The sequence below is a fragment of the Sinocyclocheilus rhinocerous genome, unplaced genomic scaffold (genome assembly GCF_001515625.1).
Source record: "Sinocyclocheilus rhinocerous isolate Xijiao unplaced genomic scaffold, SAMN03320098_v1.1 scaffold1427, whole genome shotgun sequence".
Lineage (NCBI taxonomy): Eukaryota > Metazoa > Chordata > Actinopteri > Cypriniformes > Cyprinidae > Sinocyclocheilus > Sinocyclocheilus rhinocerous.
Genome location: NW_015632469.1, coordinates 1,228,563 through 1,250,017, shown reverse-complemented (window position 1 = coordinate 1,250,017; position 21,455 = coordinate 1,228,563). Strand labels below are relative to the sequence as shown.

Sequence of the window (21,455 nt, the reverse complement as noted above, 5' to 3'; positions counted from 1 at the left end):
AATAATATACTGTTTTTAAAAGTATGCTAAAGAGTTCACAGAATGAAAGAAAGAATATAGGAGCTGGAGCTAGCGTTGTACGTGCACATTTTCTGAAACAGTGAAGATCAATAAAGTATGACCAGTCCTGCCCTATACAGTATCTGCTCCTGACTCGGTTTCTCAGTTCTCTCCTCCCACTGACGTTTGTAATGTATGGAGAGATGAGCTCAATCCAATCACAGATAAATGCAGCGGAAAATTGAACTCTTGTTGTGAGAACAAAATAAAGAGAAGCATCCCACGGTGACTGCCTCCCTTCCTAGAGTTCACTCGCTGTTCAGAGGAATATTTCCCCTGTTTCTTCAGTCTGTGCTTCAGTACTGATTATTAGGAATGTCACAGTTACAGCTAGTTGTCTGTCACGTCATAAAGTGCGGGAGAGCCGCTCTGCTGCACAAATGCGCATCTACCATGTGTTGCGTGATTTCATGTTGGGTTACGGTAACTTACAGTGACGGAGAAATGAGCTGTGTGTCATCTGAACGTTTTAGATCAAGAGACAGATTTACTAAACAGGGCAGATTAGCGTTAGAGTTCAATTCCATAAAAGCGCCGATGGGAGGGGAAAATCCTGCGTGTGATTTATTGACAATGCGTACATTAAAGAACACAGACGCAACATCTCATTTCCATAATGACCAGCGCAATTTACCAAGAGCAGCGCAAATTACCGCCTGCTTTAAGACTGGGTTTTAAATAATGGCGCAAATACTAGAAAATTGACAAGCGCAAACGTTAGTAAATCGCGTTGCGTGATTCATTTTAATACTCTCCTCCCATAAATTTTGCGTCTGAAAGGGAAACACCTACAAATGTATTTTTAGTATTTCACAGTATTGAAATGCCTGAGTATTTCACAAAGCATTTTAGCACTAAAACTAGCTCCTAAATCTGTGAAACATTAGGAGTAGTGAAGAGTCACTAAAACTAATCACAATCTATCCTAAAATAGCTGTTGCCGGCAATCTGCCTCGGAACGTAAACATTTTAGAAACATTTGATGATAATGTGCTTTTAAAAAGGTATCGCCTTTGGTTTTGGAGGTTATCCCAACTCCAAACTTTCCTTTGATTATATCCTTGTTTTCATTAACCAGTTGGGCAAGAAGTAACAGATGTTCTTGCATCCAGTTTGGCTTTCGTTTACGTTTGCATGTCTTACTATCAGCCATGATTATTCTACTCTGTTAATTAAAAGGCTGCTTATATGCATATTCACTCTTTTTTTTTTTTTTTTCCGAGAAGCATACAGGCTGACAATTACCTGAACATATACATATATATTATATTGTTTAATTAGTGACACTTAGCCTGCATTTTTAAACCTTTATTTTAATATGGCAACATAATATTGCGCTCTACAATACTTCTATGAATGAATCTCTGAAAGAGACTATCAGCCAATCATTGTGTGCATAGTTAATAAGCATGCTGACATCATCCATAGCAATAAGGTCAACCCCGCCCCTTTACTCGTAGCTTAAGACTTCTCTCTATTCTTCAGTAAAAGTTTGTCTCAGCAGCTTTGTGAATATTAAGAGAAAGTCTTAGCTAAAAACTTGTACTGCTATTTAGGAGAGTGGTAAGATAAAATGTTTTGTGAATACGGGCCCAAGCCCCTAGTCCGCTCCCGTCAGTTTGGTGTTCTGCGCGCGACTCAAATGCTCTGCTCCCCACCCAAATATTACTACTGTCTGTTAATAAAGATTTGACGGATGAACTCACAATTGGACTCTTGTTGTGTCAGAAAGTGATAAGTTGAAATGCCTGAGTATTTCACAAAGCATTTTAGCACTAAAACTAGCTCCTAAATCTGTGAAACATTAGGAGTAGTGAAGAGTCACTAAAACTAATCACAATCTATCCTAAAATAGCTGTTGCCGGCAATCTGCCTCGGAACGTAAACATTTTAGAAACATTTGATGATAATGTGCTTTTAAAAAGGTATCGCCTTTGGTTTTGGAGGTTATCCCAACTCCAAACTTTCCTTTGATTATATCCTTGTTTTCATTAACCAGTTGGGCAAGAAGTAACAGATGTTCTTGCATCCAGTTTGGCTTTCGTTTACGTTTGCATGTCTTACTATCAGCCATGATTATTCTACTCTGTTAATTAAAAGGCTGCTTATATGCATATTCACTCTTTTTTTTTTTTTTTTACGAGAAGCATACAGGCTGACAATTACCTGAACATATACATATATATTATATTGTTTAATTAGTGACACTTAGCCTGCATTTTTAAACCTTTATTTTAATATGGCAACATAATATTGCGCTCTACAATACTTCTATGAATGAATCTCTGAAAGAGACTATCAGCCAATCATTGTGTGCATAGTTAATAAGCATGCTGACATCATCCATAGCAATAAGGTCAACCCCGCCCCTTTACTCGTAGCTTAAGACTTCTCTCTATTCTTCAGTAAAAGTTTGTCTCAGCAGCTTTGTGAATATTAAGAGAAAGTCTTAGCTAAAAACTTGTACTGCTATTTAGGAGAGTGGTAAGATAAAATGTTTTGTGAATACGGGCCCAAGCCCCTAGTCCGCTCCCGTCAGTTTGGTGTTCTGCGCGCGACTCAAATGCTCTGCTCCCCACCCAAATATTACTACTGTCTGTTAATAAAGATTTGACGGATGAACTCACAATTGGACTCTTGTTGTGTCAGAAAGTGATAAGACTTTCAGTTTTATGGACGTCACCATCTTTGATTTTACTTTGGTCGCTGTTGCTATGGTTACTGGTAAGGAATACGGGCTTGACTCCTGTTGCATACAGACAGCATTAGAGACGCTACTGTAAGCTGATGTGTGAACAGGACATTTCGAGACTCACACCTGTAAGTAAATGCGTTTGTCAATCCCAAAAGCTAACAGTGTGAACGTAGCCACCAATTCTCTAAAACTAATGTCAAAGCGCAGTGCTTAAAATGTTAGTTCACCGAAAATGGAAAAAAAAAAAGTTTTTCTTTCTTCTGCGGAACAAGATATAATGTGTGTTCAGCAGCTTGTGACTGGATTTCAAAGAGCTTTTTATTGGATGGAATGTGAAGGAGGTCTCTGCTGGATTATAGCATGCTAAGCATCAGTCACGCTTATACTCGAGGAAATCCCTGCGCTGGTGGAGTTGCGTGGCTGGGTTTCTGGAGTAAGCACTAAACACTCAAATCACACCCAAACTCATGACTGCACATTTACACCGGCAGCAGCTCTTGTCGTTTTGCTTTGCAGTACACATTTTGTGTTATATTAGAGCCCTCTAACGTTCAATACATGCTAGTCTCTAGCAGACAGACTTTTAACTATCAGCTTAAATCTGGTGCACATTGCAGCTTATTCTGGCCAAAACCATCCACTTCGAAGGATCTGGATGAGCAATCATAGTTGTTTTTTCTTGGTCATGTTTGGTGCAAGTAATTATTAAATAATGAAATTGCACCCTCAGTTTTACTGCAGGTTTATATGTGATGCTTAGTGTTTGTGTTAGCTGTAAAATCTGATGTAAAACGAGGAATACAGAATCTTATGTTTACTATTCAATTCAAGTCAAGTCAAAACAAGTCACTTAATTTATAGCGCTTTATACAATACAGATTGTTTCAAAGCAGCTTCACAGTATTAAACAGGAAATTCACAAAGAGCAATTGCTGACCAATAAAATATTTTAGAGCTTGACACTGCTAGAATTCATTCGTATTCATTCTAGAAATTCACATCAGTTTTTAATGTCTGGAAATCATACTTTTATAATTTCTTCATATACAGTAACCAGGTTTGCCAAGACCAAATAACAATTGTTAAAGGAATACATTTAAAATTAACTAAATAAATTTAATTTGTTTAGCTTATTTTTAAACTTGTTTTGCATTATTTTAAAAGCTTTCAGCCATGTTGTGCCCCCTTAGAAGTGTGCTTTAAAAAAAAAGTCACTAATTTGACAAGAAATAATTTCTTGCACATAAAAATATCATTTTATAGACTGTAAAAAAATCCATAAAAATAGGGCACAATGTACTGTGTTAATATGAATGATTTTTTTTCCACATTTATTTTTTTTACTGGTGTTTTACCTGTATTTTGAAATATGCACTTCATTGCTTTGTGTTTTAGGGTTAATGCAGATGTTCGTAAAATACAACAAAAATGAAATAAAATCCATTGGAATTGCTGAATACCTGCATACATTGTATATTGGTCTGTGCTAAACAAACTTTTCATGAAATATGAAAAAGCTAGGTTAAAAACCAAGACATTTCTTATCTTTGTTTAATTTTTAAAAAGACAGCTGCCATGGTTTTGAGAAAATTCTGGTAACTGTATGAGAGAATTTTAAAAGTAATGGAACATGGAAAATTAATGTCAATTTCTAGAATGAATATGAATTTATTCTAGTTGTGTCAAGCTCTATTTGTCAGAAACTACTATTTGAGGACAAACGCTAAATCGAACGAATGACGTGCTGGTTATAAAAGCCCTGAAATACATTCAGTTCTTGAAAGCATGGTATTATGGAATTATTTTAACGTTCATAGTTATATTTCTGTCATGATAACTCTCAGAGAGATTAGCATGGAAATATAGCTACAGGAGCGTGGCACTGTGCATCTGAAATCACCACGCTAATGAAAACATTAACCTTGAAAACAAATCAACGCGCCATTACAACAATTAGTTTAAAACTGGTTCATGATTGCTCTTAAAAATTAACAAGGCAGACCACGCAATATGCTCCCTGATATGGAGTAAAACAGCATCCACTTATCTTATAGAAGCTGATTTCAGATGCTTTCTGATGCACGCTCGCGCTTCAACTTCAATAATCGCTGGCAAAGTATTTGAATGTTGAGCAGCAACCTCATTGGCTGCTGATGCGACCAATCAGCTGCGCCGTGTAGATAACTGCGTGATTACTAACAGATAAAGGACCTATCAGCCTGCGCCATCTAGAGTTTCATAACAGAACTTTGTATTTATTCTTTTTTATTTATTTTAATACATACTTTATTTAAAAATTTATATTTACACTTTATTTTAATATATTTTAATTCCAAGTTTGCTGAGGGAGATGCTGTCACAAATGTAATGGTCCTTTTATCTAAATGAATTAAACAAAGAATTTAAAGAGAATAAAGCAAGAAAGATAATAACTTGAATATATGGTGAAGTAATGCATTTGAACCAAATCGAAAATAATATTTTTATTTAAAAATATTCACATTGACTCTTAATCACCTAAACAGCTCTATTAATGTTTCTTGTCTCTCACATTCAATTTACGAATAGCATTAGATTAATTACATTAATGATATAGTGTATTTTCAATTAGTAAACGCAGTTGTAAGATGTTAAACGTTTAGCTATATTTTACCTCACACTCTTTTCAATCATTTTGACATTGGCGAGAACTGTTAGACCGCCTAAGCAGAAAAAAAAATCATTTAAAAAAATTAAAAAGTTGGCCATATTCCATATGCCATATAATGCTGGTTACGACCCTGCTTCACGAGCCATTCACTTAGTAGTATTTCATGTGCAACATTATAACTCATTCTGTTCATTTGATCACACAGAATGGACAACTCCAGCAGCGCTTAGAAACTGTCCAAAGAGATTTCATCGTCTTCAACAGGGAGAAGTAAGAAATATTTGGACAATTTGTTATGTCCACTTTCATGCAATGTAAAGTAAATATAGTTTCGATAGTTTTAGTAGTAGTGGTAGTAGTAGTAATAGTAGTAAATAGCCTAACACAGTAGATAATTTACTCAAAATGCAGTTTTATATGAAACACTTTCAACCTGATTGTCAAAACATTAAATTGCAGGAAATTAATGAATATTCTCGTTTTAAAGGGAAGCATGCGAGAAGTAAAAAGGCACTGTTAGTCATGTTTTATTTTGGTATTTTCTGTTTTTATTTTCACTTCAGGGAAACTTTTTGTAATTTTGTTGTGTTTCTGTGCTTTTTATTAGAATTTTTTCTCTATATATTAATATTAATTTCAATTTTTCAGTAGCTCAGTAATTACTTTAGCACATTACCTTAGCTAAATGTAAATGAGAAATGTTGCTTTGGCAACTGAATATTTTATTTCAGTTAACATTTATTTCAAGTAGCAATTTTTTTTTTTTTCAGTTTACTGCAATAACCTCGCCTTAAGGTAACAACTGCAGATTCGAACGCTGTCAAACTTTAGCATGACTAGATTTGTTGTCCTTTCTCTGTTTTGGAGGTTGAGGAAAACCAAAGCAGACACTGAGACAAACAACCTCAATGCAGAAGAGACGAACAAAGCCATTCAAGATGGACAGAACAACAACGTAGAGCAGTGTTTATCAGCCTAACATCTGGACCCGCCACAGCGTTCCTCCTTCTCTCGAAGCTAACGGTGAACAGCCCTGGACCCCAGCAAACGCATGAGAAAATCCACGGGAAGATCACGGATTCTGGATGGAAGCATGGACCTGGTGTGACCCTCGTGCTCTGCATTAACCGGCCTGACTACACAATCACACATATAGAGAAAGAACTGGACGATGATGCTCTCTGCACCTGGCTGTGAAATGTGTGCCTTACTAGTTTAATGGATTTCTCTAATGCGTTTGGAGGCACGTGAAGATTCACCGCTGTCTGATTCAGCGAGTGAGCGGACTCCAGCCGTTCACCGTGATTTATTAAGCTGCGCTTCTTAACATACAAATGCAGAGAACAGAATGCGAAGGTACTCACTTCACCTCATTATGCCTCTGTGATTCATTCAAATGATGCAACTGTGAACCTTACGGAGCTGCAGAAAACTGTCATTCATGCCACATGCCTTTCTGCTTCTTTAGCGTTTCTGGAGATTCATTGCTGGATCACACTGTGCTGCTGAATAAGATATGGTCCAATCATAATAAAATCATTTAATAGCATCATCAGACAAGTCTAAGGTTTGCACAGCCTAGGAATACTCACACATTGTCTGGCTCATTTATTTAAAAAAAAAAAAAAAAAAAAAAACTTTTTAAGTCTGTAAAAATCGGGCCTAATATTCTGTAAATTTTTTCTTTTTCTTTTTTCTTTTTCACATGTGAAAATTGTACCCGTATTTTAAATTACACATTGCATTGTGTTTTAGAGTTAAAGAAAAATGCTCATAAACTAAATGATAATGTCCTGGCAGAAATGTACCAGTGCAGTTTGGTAAAAATAATACAACAATGACTCAATATCGCCATCTAGTGGTCAGGTGAATATTAACTATTACTGACAATCTACCCACAATGCTGTTGAACAACAACAGCAATTCTGAGGAATATTAAAAATGTCAAGTTTTAGCCATATATATATATATATATATATATATATATATATATATATATATATATATATATATATATATATATATATATATATATATATATATATATATATATATATATATATATATATATATATATACACATCATCAAGTTATATATAAAGTCACCTGCTTTATATATTATTATTATTATTACTGTTATGGAATATGCAGCTAATTGGACTTGATAGCCTAACAGAACCATTAGCAATTTTTTCCAAAACTATGTATTGTTATACAAATGCAAAATGTGACTTTTCTCATTTATTTCGGGGGGTTTGAGAGCTGCATGAAAACCCCGTTATGCAGTCGCTTTTCAGTGAGAATAATATCAAGAGAATTTTCCCTTTTCCCTCATTGACCTGAGGTTGGATCTTGCGTGTGTAATATGTGTTTTATGTGAAAACGTGTGTAATGTATGTTTTAGTGGTTATGATTTGAGTTGATGAATATAAAGAGCGGCTGAGAAATCATTCACAGGCAGTCAGTTGTAACGTCTGTTTATTGAGGAGCAAATTTTGCACATTTCCACCTGCTTTTTTTGACTCGGATGTTAAAAAAAAGAAAGGCAATACAATCAAACCTACATCAATATAATAAACAACCTATTCCACATCAGTCGGTAAATCACTTTAGCCATTGTTATTTGGGGCATCTAACATACAGTATCTGTATATCTATAAACTGTCTTTTTCCATTAACTGAGAGCTTCGAATTCACATGAAAGATATCCAAAAATTATTCCAATACTTTGCGTGATTTAAGAAAAGACATTGTAGCACCTGTTAATCATCTTTCAATAATAACTGATGAATGCAAAAGGAGAAATATCTTTCTCCGGCAGGCTTTGTTTTCATCATTCATTTTCGCAAGAAATTGTTTATTTTTCCTTTTTCGAGGTTCGGCGTGTTTCAACTATTCCTTCACACGACGGATGCATAATGTTTTTCGTATCTTCAGTGAGACGGATAATGAACGCAGTACAGTATGTGAATATATGTAACTGTCCTGTAATAATATCATTGCATGTTCTTCCTTAACATTCACCTTTATTATACTTCAAAAAAACTGCTCAACACTTTAACTTCATTTACAAAGTAACGTCAACTAGCATAATCACAGCTGATGCACGCAAATAAAGCTTATGAGGGAATACAGACGAAGCTCTATGAAACACACGACAGTAGTCCTTCCTTACCGAACGCAAGTGCCTGGAAAGTTTCCTTTCATAAACATCGCAGACCATCCAAACGAGAGTTGTTTTTACAGTAATTCTAATGTCTTCTAATTCAGTTTCTCTAAACACACAAATGAACGTGACGCTACACTAAATGCTTTGCTTTCTCAGAGGAGGACTACTGATCTTCAGTCACTCAGCAGGAGGAAATCATGGAGGGTAAGGCATGAGTTCAGTGTTTTACGCTTCTTTTGTTTCGTTTCCTGACTAATCACCTTACTTCTACACGGCTGATTTGATCCTGGCCTCTGTCTTACATGCTCTTTATATTTAACTGAGGGAGGTGATATTGGAGCGGCCACCGGGGGGCACAACGATGCGTCTTCCAGCCGGTCTTATGGGGGCTTCCTCAGGACCTACAGAGAAACACAGAGATATAAAAACAGTATTCATTAACGCACTAGCGCTTGTCGGAAGGAGGGGCTTTGTAGAAAACGACGTGTTTGAGAGAGGTGGGGCATAGAGAACCTACAATATTGTACAGTATTTGAAAAATATATATTTTTTTTTTATGTATTTAAAGCATGTCAACATATTCAGCAGACTGTGCTTGTCAAAGGAGGGGGCTTTGTTGAAAACGACGTGTTTGAGAGAGGCGGGGCATAGAGGACCTACAATAGTGTACAGTATTTGAAAAATAATGTGTTTTTTGATATTTAAAGCATGTCAACATATTCTGTTACACCAAATACACAAAATAATGATCTTTAAAATAGCATCATATGACCCTTTAACCAAACCCGCCAGCGAATCCCAGCTGTACAAACTTTGATGCGAAGCAAAACCATTTGTTTTGTGGAAAAAAGACTGTACTTAATGACTTTAATGAGGGAAAGAACTACAATCCCATGAACGAGTGTGAGCTGTGCTTCATCCATCTCACTTACTGTCAGTGAAAATTTGGTTTGCCATAATTAATGTGAAGTGCATTCAATTTGGAATTAGAAATGCATTAGGAAGTCATTCTGATAGCGTTTCTCAGTTTTGGTGTAAAAACATATAGGCCTATATATATATACTTTAGAACAACCTAAAAAAATTATTAGGTTTTGTCAAATTATACAACAATGTAGACATACAATACATTTTATATTTTACTTAAAATATAAAAATATGCATTATTTTAATATATATTATATTACTATATAATATTAATATAAATTCTAGTGCTGTCAAACGATTAATCGCGATTAATCGCATCCAAAATAAAAGTTTTTGTTTACATAATATATGTGTATATTTATTATGTATATATAAATATGTACACACACATGCATGTATATATTTCAGAAAAATATGTTATGTTTATATGATAAATTTATTTAGATATAATATAAAATATAAGAATATAAATGTATATACATGTAAATATTTTACAAATGTTTACTGTATGTGTGTGTATTTATATATACATAATAAATATACACAGTGAACACACATATATTATGTAAACAATGTGATTAATCGCGATTAATCGTTTGACAGCACTATTATTAATATTAATTAATCTTCTCACAAGACAAACATTCAAAACATAATTCATCAATATATTTTCTTCAGGCATGAGCCAAAATGTTACTAAATGAGGCTATCTCTTTTTCTTTTTTCCTTTTTTATTTGGCCTTTTAAACTTATTTTCACAATAAACTAGAATAGCTATGAAAGCAGAACTTTATAAATAAAGACAACTTTGAAAGAGATTCATGTTTATTGTCTTTTCAAAATATGCATTATATTTTCATTATGTAAAAAAACACTTTCAAACTTTGTTTGCGTCAACCCTGTTACTGAACATTCACAATGTTGTGGGCATGTATTTTTCCTGCATATTTCTATAGAGGCCCATTTTTGCCACAAGATAATAAAAAAATTAAAAATAAAAAGTAACTGCAACTTTTTACCACAAAATTATTTTTTCTTTTTCTTAAGAATTACAAGATATAAACTCACAATTGTAGGATATAAATGTGCAATTCTGAGAAAAAAGTCAGAATTGTGAGATAAAAAAGTTGCAATTACCTTTTTTATGTTTTATTCCGTGGCAGAAAGTAATATAGAAAAAAATAGAATTGGGAGATATAAACTCTGAATTGTGAGCTGTAAACAAGAAAAACGTTTATATAAGAGTTGTAATGCATTACACTTGTCACTCTAGAAATAACCAAACATTTTATGGATTAACACTGGGTTCTGCATCTGTTGAATTTCATTCATGCATTTGGCTTTTATCCTAAGCGAATTACATTGCATTCAAGATTTTCGTTTATCAGTTCATGCATTCCCTGGGAATCAAACCCATGATCTTGGCATTGCTACTGTAGCTGCATGGTCTATTGTTTGAGCTACAGGAACTACTTCATGCCAGAAGTGCATGACCATAAATCATCCCCATCAATAATATTGCCAGAAAGAAGTCTGCTGTATGAATATGAGACATAATTTTCCAGGGTTACCTGACAGTGTGAAGCCAGACTGGTAGAAGTTCCTTGCAGGGGCTTTGGTGGGTGAGGTACGGGTGGAGGCAGATGGCGTGCCGCCCCTCGACATGGGTGAGAATTCAGACACGGGGCCGTCATACATGCCTCTGGGGACCGCCTTCAGAATGGCCAGCTTTAGGAGAAACCCAAACACAGCGCTTCAGTTCAATACAGGATTGTGCAGCACACCATTTATAGAGAAAGACAGAGTTTGGGTGTTTGCAGTTACATTCCATGGATGCGTTTCTCCTCATGTGGGTTGTTTTTGGGAATTGTGTGCTGAAAATTGTGTTGAAAATTGGTTCCAGATTTGGCTGACAGATTGTTGAGACGGTCAGTCGTGTTGCACTATCATCTCTATTTTGTACAATGTAAGCAAGCTATTTTTGAGATTTGCTGTATTAATACAAACAGTGGACAAAATGCAGGGAGAGGAAAAAACAAACTGTGACTCAACCTAAACTCATCTGAACTGAAAGAGTACAAACATTCAAAGATATATTCAAGATTTTGGGATTTCAAGATTTGAAATCCCAAGGCCATCCAAGTTTGTTTCTTCATCAGATTTGGAGAAATGTAGCATTGCATGACTTATGCTCACTTAATGATGGATTTGATTCTTACAAACATGCAGCTTTTGGTTTCTTAAGACATTAATTGATAGACTACTTGTGGATTATTGTGATGTTTTTATCAGCTGTTTGGACTCTCATTCTGACGGCACCCATTCACTGCAGAGCATCCACTGCTGAGACACTGATGCAAATCTGTTCCCATGAAGAAACAAACTCATCTTTTGGGTAAACTCTTCCATTAATTCCCACCCATGTCATTCCAAACCCATAAGACCCCAAATGAAGATATTTCTGAATAATAATTTTAATGACATTTTAATGATTGGGATAGAATCACTGATTCACATTCATCAAACAAGCATGTCTGAGCTTCTGTTTACCATGATCTATAGGTATATGAGCAAATCAGTCTTTTTATGTGAATTAAATGTTTATCACATAAAGCAATCATGAATCCTGTACAGATGACTTGGATTAAACCACCTGATTCATATTGATTTTTTTTTTTTTACTTTTTGAAGCTCGAAAATGATATGACTTCCTATGGATGGCCAGAAATCTCTCAGCTTTCATCAAACATATCTTCATTTGTATTTTGACGATTAACCTAAGTCTGATGGGTTTAGTACAGTAAGGGTGAATGTGAATGATGACAAAATTTCCATTTTTGCCTGTAATATCTCTTCAAGTGTTATGTTTTCATTTTGAACCATGTGAAGACCAGACCTTCTGTCTGCTTTTGGCATGATGGTGGAGCCACAGTTTAAACTGTTTACAGGCCAAGAATCCCATGTCTGCATTCACTCTAGTTGAAACCGCAAAAAGAACTAGATTTGACTTTCCTAGAGGAAATTACGATAAACTGCAGAACATTGTGGGGGGAAAAAAGAAAACTGGAATTTCACTGGAGTGCAGCCTTGAATGCACTGTAAAACAAATGAGCTACTGTCACGCATGTGTCCTGCTGTACCTGTTTCCTGGCTTTGACACGTTTGTAAGCGAAGTCCGGATATGGGGAGCAGGGAATAAAACGTCCAGTGCCAGCGGTCGCGTGCAGGTTCCCGTCCTCCAGAACAATCTTGCCCTGGCAGACGACCAGCATGGGCGCACCTCTCAGCTCCATGCCCTCGAACACATTATACTCCGCTGCCTAGAACAACACGAGAACATCATGCTGAGAAAGCTCATGTACGTAACACCTGTGTCCCAAAAATGCAATGCTTTTGGACCAACTTTGTATTAACTCTCCTTAACTATTACGTACATTTAAATGAACCATTTGATGCATTGCAATTATTGTGCACATACATATTGTACTTATATCTGAAAATACCATCCTGTGATTACATCTGTAAATCATTTCTGTAGTTACTGTGCATCTATAATTGCACTGTTGACCCTACCTCTACCCCTCAAACCTAACCAGACCACCAAACTGGTCCCTAAACTTACTCGCATCCCACCTCAATAGCAGCAAAAAGTGTTTTTGCAATTCTACATGAACACTGTACCTAACAATTCATTATTTTATTATTAAGTACACAGTATTTAAAGATAAGTGGGACCATACTTTTTGTGACATGTACTACCATGTACTACTAAGGAACATGGCTGTTTTTTGTCTTTGCTTTTTTGTAATGTGATATTTATATTTTAATTAGTGATGCATTTTTAATAGCCTTCAATTTGCACAATGGCTTATTATCATGAATTGCATTTGAAATGCATAAATAAACTGCATTTATTTAAACAAAAGTATAGTAAAAAACAGTAAAACAAGTGAAATATTATTACAATTTAAAATAGCTTTTTTCTATGTGAATACAGAGTAAAATGTAATTTATTTCTGTGAGGCGCAGCTGAATTTTCAGCATCATTACTCCAGTCTTCAGTGTCACGTGATCTTCAGAAATCATTCTAATATGCTGGTTTGCTGCTCAAGAAGCATTTCTGATTATTATCAGTGTTGAAAACAGTTGCGCTGCTTCATATTTTCATGCAAACCGTGATACCTTTTTTTTTTCTTTTTTTTTAGAATTGACTCTCTGATGCACAGAAAGTTCGAAAAACATCAAAAACGTCCAACATGACATTGAGCTGCTGCGCTTTCCGACATAAATTGACACAAACAGTTGTTTTGAGTTTGAGCTTCTGCAAAGAGGAACGTCGAGATATTCCTCACTAATGAAGATCACATGTAGGACTCCGGCCTCCTTCATTCACTCTCGTTCTCATTCTTCACCTCTTCGCCAAACAGCTGGATAGAGGAATTACAAAAACATCCTTCTCTATTTCCTCGTCTTTTTCTCACACTCACAGCCTCCTGTCTTGTGTTAGCACTTTCTCTAAAATGCATCACTTCTGTTTAGTTTACTACTCCCTTATTTTCCGATTTTTTCATCTCTATTGGATATCATAATTTTAGTGGTGTCCCGCCATGATCCACAGAAATTTGGCGCTTGTCCATCCTTTGTATGCGAAAAAAGGAAATGACATGCACACAACTTCTGCCAAGAATGCTGGCATGGGCTCATGTAGAAAAACACAAACGTAAGGCTTTCTGGCAGGTGATGAAGTCATGTTTTAGGTGACTTCACAAAGCTTGGGAACCAAGGATACGGAGCCACAGAATAAACAACCAATAAACATAAGCCATGTTATCCACAGTTGAAAGCAATGGCAGCCGGCGCTGTTTGGATGTGTAATGGTCTCTAGAGAAGTGGCCGAAAAGGAAATGAAAATGTCATTTTGGCAGCGCCTGAGTTCTGCTGACTCTTTTCCCCAAAGGTTTTCAAACGATCCACATATTTAGCCCTTGTAGAATCTGCTCAGGAAATTCCAGTTCCCATCTCACTCGAACCTACAATCTGTAGCTCTTCAATCAGTAGATTAATGCTCTTATGCTGATGTTTGGAAGAGGAGAAAAGAAAGAATGGAGTCTGAGCATCTGGACACTCATAAACCGCTCACTGAAGGTTCTTCAGAACTTCTATTGGACTGTGACCCAAAGATTGTCATTGTCCAAATTGTGGATTAATTGCAATGGTAACTAGATGAGGAATGTTTGCAAACAAACTTTGATGTTGGCTTGATAAAGCCTTGTTTGAAAGTTTGAAATAACCTTGAAAAGATTGAAGATTTGGTAAAACTTTAGTTTAGGGACCAATTCTCTCTATTAACTAGTTGCTTTTTAGCATGCATATTACTAGCATATTGGCTGTTAATTGGTACTTATAAAGAGGGTGCGAAGGGGGGGGGGTATTTTTTATGTTTTAAATAGGGCTGTCAAGTGCTTATTTAAAAAAAATCGAATTAATTGCTTAATGTACCAATTAATCAAATTAATCTCAAATTAATGAGATTATTATTTAACATGCACATCATGTGCCGATTAAAGATAAAGTTATTATTACAGATAATAGTTAATATTGTGTTTATTTAAAAAAAAAAAACACTGAATAGACATTACAGAAAAGTAGCTGAAATATAAGTAGCTTTAGATAGAAATATTTTAATTCAACATACAAAAATACAAATAAATAGTGAAATATTATTTTTTTTAAAAACATACTCTATATACAACTAAAAGCGCCAGTAGGTGGTGGCAAATACCTGTCTTAAGTCAGTGAGTCATTCAATAATTAATTCAATCGGTTCGTTTAAACAGCTCATTCATTCAGAAATGAAGCACGTGACTGCCTTTATGAACGGTTCACTGAATCACTGATTCACTCGATTCGTTTAAAAACGTGGATTCATTAATGAAAAACCGCTGTGTGTTGATCAAAGACGCACAACAGTTCGCCTAGGGCTTTATTTTCATTCGTGAAATTACTGACAATGTGTCTAAAATGTAATTATTCACACCTTTACCTTATCTTCATTTTTACGCAAAAACTGTTATGTACGCACAACAGTTCGCCTAGGGCTTTATTTTCATTCGTGAAATTACTGACAATGTGTCTAAAATGTAATTATTCACACCTTTACCTTATCTTCATTTTTACGTAAAAACTGTTATGTAACCTATTTTTGTATTTCTACCAGCCAATGATGATTCTGAAAGAAAACACGCAGTGTTTGTTATAGTAACACAAGCAGCTTTCACGTGCATCTGACAGAATCGCTGCATTGCTGTTAATGGTTATTTTAGCAAATAGTTTGCTCCGTAAATTCAGTTCAACAGCATTAATTTGAAGAGGGTAAACTTTATCACTCGACTGAATCTACACATGCATTTCAGGTGTTCTTGCTCCGTCCAAGCAATAAATGCACATATTTGAATGAGCGCTGTAGCGTATTCTTCAACCGCTCAGGTAATGTCAATACGACCCATTTCAGGGGCTGCCAAAATGATATTTTAAAATCAGCCAGGGCTATAGAAATGCATATTAATATTTACAAGTAAATCTCCATATTACGCGTAGGCTAGCCGTATTTCTATCTGACCCCCCCCCCCATCTAGTTTTGACGTCCATCAGGGGGGATCAATCTATGTTTAGATGTTCCTCTGAAATGTGAGTATATAGTGCGTTCATTGGATTTATTTAAAGAGCACCTACAGAATGATGAGTTTTTGCAGTGATGGTCCGAGTGGCGTCTGTGTCCCAGATAACCAGATCACTGTCCGAGCCCACAGCTATCCGACCCTTGCGTGGATAAAGGTTGAGGATCTTGGCAGCATTGGTGCTTGTCACAGCAACAAACATGTTCTCATCCATTTTACCAGTGACCTGAGCAATGGAAAAACAGACAGCTGAGAATCAAACACAGTACATTGGAGCTTTAACGGTACACTTATGAGAATAAGGTAATGTATATAAGATTTAGGGCACTATTTTCACATCCACATTAGGGTACAAATGAATTAATTAACTCTTTTCCTGCCAGCATGTTTTTATCAGATTTCATGGCCCCCAAATATTTTGTTGTGTGAATATCTGAACATGCAATTTGTTCAAAGAAAGAACGGAGCCTTTGCTTTTAAACAAAACAACCCGTTTTGTTCTAGCTTCATGCATTCTTTTTTATCAACACTTGAAGATGGGTAAGTTGCATGAAAAAAGCTACATTTTAAACAAAAAGCAGAGAAGATCGGGTACATCCAGATGGGATTCAGATCAAAATATAGACTTAGTAGATTGAGTCCATCAACACGCCAAAAGCTTCCCAGTCCTAGACCACTTCCTAGGTTGGCATTTCATTCAGTAACGTTAGTCAGTTTTGATTTATTTGCTGTTTAATGTTTGATGATCGCGTTATTTTACATATGCACTGCTTACATATGTGATCGCTTACATATGTCTGCCGCACAAATCGAAATGTGAAGCCAAAACATTTTGATCGCCATCTGGTGGCTGGCTGCAGTATAGGTCATAAACCCCGCCCTCTCCATGTAAACAAATGGGATGTGTGCCAAACTAAATAATCAAATTACACTTCAAATACATTTTTTCCAAAAATGGTTTCTGTCATTTTAGGCAGTTCTTATCACACCGATGTATGTTCAAGCGTTCGTTTTTCTATTAGGTTTGCTTTTAGTTTATGGTATAAAAACAGGGTGTGGTGTCATGATTGTGAGCTTGTGATTGGGTCTGCGGAAGTTTGGGCGGGACTTTGATGGCTCCATCTCCAAGCAAATCAATACCGCACAGACTCAGGCTTCAAAATATGTGACCATGGAGCACAAAACCAGTCATAAGGGTCAATTTTTCGAAATTGAGATCTATACATCATCTGAAAGCTGAATAAATAAGTTTTCCATTGATGTATGGTTTGTTAGGATAGGACAATATTTAGCCGAGATACAACTATTTGAAAATCTGAAATCTGAGGGGGCAAAAAAATCTGAAGTTCTTTGCAATGCATATTACTAATCAAAAATTAGGTTTTAATATATTTACAGTAGGAAATTTACAAAATATCTTCATGGAACATGATCTTTACTTAATATCCTAATGATTTTTGGCATAAAAGAAAAATCGATAATTTTGACCCATACAATGTATTGTTGGCTATTGCTACAAATATACCCCAGCGACTTAAGACTGCTTTTGTGCTCCAGGGTCACATATGTCATTGGCGCAAGATGACAGCGGCCATACTGGGATGTTTTAGCCATCTTATTTTACAGTCTATGGTTTGATCCAGAGATTCAGTACTCTTTTAGAAGATGTGTAATAGCACCCCCCTACCGTATAAAGCTGGAAAATTCTGTCAATGGTGGGGAAAGAGTTAATGTATTGAGTAAGTATTCAGATATTTTATATTTTCTGCATCTCAGAAAGGGAAGTAGAATGATCCTCACCACAGCCTTGTCCCAGATGACGGACATCCTCTCCTCCGCTCCGTTGACTCCTTCAGGAATCTGAGTGAAGTCGTCTTTCCCTATGGCCTTCTGAGCCACAGAGAATGTGCAGTGAGCGCTGCCCACCACCGACAGATCACCACTGAAACACACAGACACGTCACTTCACTGACTGTAATGTTTATGTAACAGACAGCACTTTGAAATTAATGGAATTTAGCCTAAAATTATAAATAGTACAGCTATAACAAGTCAGATTGTGCTGTGGTATCACATGAGCAAGAGTCTTACTGTTCTGTATATCAGGGGCCTCGTTTATAAAACGCTGTGTAGAAACCGTCCCACATTGATTGATGATTTAGTGAATGAACATACACATTTTTTGTGCCTCTTTCAGATGTGAAAATCATAAATTGCAAATGAGCTTGAATTTGTGCGTAGCTGAATAGTTTCAGATCTCTGCCTTGCAGACGCCCCCTAATTAATGTCATTAACATATAACAGAGCACCAGTCAACGTCCAAATCCTTTACTTGAGAATGACGGGCGTCAAGAATTGCGTCGATTTCCAGATACCTGCAGTACTCGGACACCGAAAAGTGTGTACGCCTGCTTGGACCCTGACTTGCCACAAAGCACTTTTCCACGTCAAAGACCGTTTTTTTATATGAAAGTTGGTGTGGATTTCAGCGTACACACTCTAAGATCAAATCTGTGTGTGTGCACGTTTTATAAATGAAGCCCCAGAAGTTCTGAACCAATTATTGAATTATTCAATAACTACATTGAGTGAATTATTCAATGACTAAATTGAGTGAATTGTTCAATGACTACATTGAGTGAATTGTTGAATGACTAAACTGAGTGAATTGTTGAATGACTAAATTGAGTGAATTGTTCAATGACTAAATTGAGTGAATTGTTCAATGACTACATTGAGTGAATTGTTCAATGACTAAATTGAGTGAATTGTTCAATGACTAAATTTAGTGAATTGTTCAATGACTACATTGAGTGAATTATTCAATGACTACATTGAGTGAATTATTCCATGACTACATTGAGTGAATTATTCAATGACTAAATTGAGTGAATTATTCAATGACTACATTGAGTGAATTATTCAATGACTAAATTGAGTGAATTATTCAATGACTAAACTGAGTGAATTGTTGAATGACTAAATTGAGTGAATTGTTCAATGACTAAATTGAGTGAATTGTTCAATGACTACATTGAGTGAATTGTTCAATGACTACATTGAGTGAATTGTTCAATGACTAAATTGATTGTTCAATGACTAAATTGAGTGAATTATTCAATGACTACATTGAGTGAATTATTCAATGACTAAATTTAGTGAATTGTTCAATGACTAAATTGAGTGAATTATTCAATGACTAATACATTTTATGTATACAAATTTCTGCCTACACTGCAAAGTGTAGTAAAGTGGTACTTTAAAGTGATATTTCTACCTTATTTAACCCATATGAAGTAGTTTTGGTGGTAAACATTAATGTAGTTAGGTTGATTCAGATATACTAAAATAATGTTTTTGACATTATTATTATTATTTTTAAAATGTATCCCAGCATCTCTTGCCATATGTAGAGACACACCTTGGATGGATGGCCAGTCCATCAGTGAAATATTTTACAATAAACTTCAAATATCAACTATATTGTTTTTCACATTTTCAATCAAATACTTCTAGTCAAGGGTTTTGTAGTCAATAAGTTAATAGACCCACCGGTTAAGAACTAACTGACAGAACTGTATTGTAAAATGATGTAATATATTTTAGGATATGCTTGTGTTACCTGGCCAACAGGGTGTTTAGGTAGTCTGGAGTGGTTGGGTCAGGACTGAGGGGTGGTGAGGTCACAAAAGACGCCGCCTTTGCCCAGTTCTTGCTCCAATAATGAGTCCCATCGGTTCCCAAACTGGCCGTGATCGGCTCGCCAAACACCACATTACCTAGAAACAAACATGATCTTCTGGTCTAAATATGACCTTCAGTGTAAATCTACAATATGTTTTCTTTGTCCTCCAGCCAAACATCATGCGTCCAAATGTTCAGAAAAGTACTAGCACACTTCTCCTCAATAAACCCCATGATCTGAGCACAAACGGTGTGGGATGAATTATACGAGTAGGGGTTTGTTCAAATCCCTAAACCTATGTATGAGCAGTTTCACCAGTGATGCTTGTCATAGCAAGTAAATGAATCAAAGACCTTTGCAAAACTCATTAAAAGCACTGAGAGGATGAACCTGCACAGAACTTTAATCATTAACTACTACTTTATTTATGCTTAACTAATGCATAATCTGAGCTCCCTAAATGGCAAGTTAATCATTAATTACTAGTGTGTTTGTGCTCAACTAATGCTTAATTGTGAACAAGTTAACCATTAATTAATGCTTAACTAATGCATTATTCTGGACCCCTATTCTAAAGTGTTACCGAACTGACTTATAAATCTCCACTGACACAAAGCTTTTAGTCTCCATTCAGGACAGTCAGAAAGAATAAGAGGCAAAGTCTAGAATGTCACAGGTTTGTGTCCCTTTTAAAGACAGTGATTAAGCGCCCAATTGAAGAGTGATGAATAGCGCAATAGAGATTGTAAGACATTTTACCACACTTTTGGGAACGCTATAGCAACCATTTCAGAGACATAAAACTGTTGCACACTACACTTTATTAAATAAGTAGTTTGCCCAAAAATGGGAATTTTGTAATCATTTACTAACAACATTCCAAAACCATAAGACTGTCATTCATCTTCAAAAAGACAAATGTAAATATTTTTTAATGAAATGAGATTTTTCCATTGAAAGTCCATTCGCCCAATTTTTTCACAGTCATGGTCGCTTTATCTGATTTCATTTTAGCGTTTAATCACATATAAACACTGATCAATGCCCATACACAGAGCACATGAAATGTGGTATTATGTGAAGCTCAAAAGTGAACCAGTGAACCATTTTTTCCCTGTGTATCAAGCAAGGACGTCTGAGCTTCCGTATCTGAATCTGAATGCATGCATGCAATGCATGTAATTAATTTGATGAATTTAATAATTTTACAGCCCTGTGATTTATTCATTTATTTTTCAAAATTCCTTCTTTTTGATTTCACCGATAAAACACCAGTATACAGCTTTTGAATGAGTAAATAAATGACCATTTTCATTTTTGGCTGAATTATTTCTTTAAGTAATTTTACAGAATCTACACTGGGAATAACTGAACTGAAGTCCAGAAATAAAAGCCAGAGGAGAAACTTAATCTGTGATTAACTGGCATATCATGCAAATAATTAAATTTTTTGTTTTTAAATTATACGTTTACAGCCTTAACATTTACACTTGTTTATTTTCATTTGAAAAACCATAGTTGTCTAAAATAATATTGGCTGGCTTCTGTACTCCTGAGAATTTGACACTTCTCTAAAACTGTGCCGCTCAATG

The 21,455-nt window shown here is 35.6% G+C and overlaps 2 protein-coding genes across 3 annotated transcripts in view; one reads left to right on the top strand and one right to left on the bottom strand.

Annotated features, from left to right (window-relative positions):
- Positions 1-7,041, top strand: part of LOC107742470 (serine/threonine-protein kinase 32B) — a 55,027-nt gene extending 47,986 nt beyond the window's left edge. The window contains 2 exon segments of the mRNA XM_074560193.1: positions 5,611-5,675; positions 6,273-7,041. Of these exon segments, the coding sequence (XP_074416294.1) occupies positions 5,611-5,675; positions 6,273-6,384 (177 nt within the window). The 3' untranslated portion in view covers positions 6,385-7,041.
- Positions 7,042-7,884: 843 nt separating this feature from the next.
- dpysl3 (dihydropyrimidinase like 3) overlaps positions 7,885-21,455 on the bottom strand; it is a 44,761-nt gene continuing 31,190 nt past the window's right edge. The window contains exons 9-14 of one of the 2 annotated variants that reach the window (XM_016555406.1): positions 19,801-19,957; positions 17,979-18,120; positions 16,234-16,404; positions 12,642-12,821; positions 11,073-11,229; positions 7,885-8,975 (exon numbers count right to left, since the gene is read on the bottom strand). In XM_016555406.1, coding sequence (XP_016410892.1) covers positions 8,890-8,975; positions 11,073-11,229; positions 12,642-12,821; positions 16,234-16,404; positions 17,979-18,120; positions 19,801-19,957 — 893 coding nt within the window. In that variant the 3' untranslated portion in view covers positions 7,885-8,889. The remainder of the gene's footprint in view (positions 8,976-11,072; positions 11,230-12,641; positions 12,822-16,233; positions 16,405-17,978; positions 18,121-19,800; positions 19,958-21,455) is intronic. The other variant, XM_016555408.1, reaches the window with a different exon arrangement.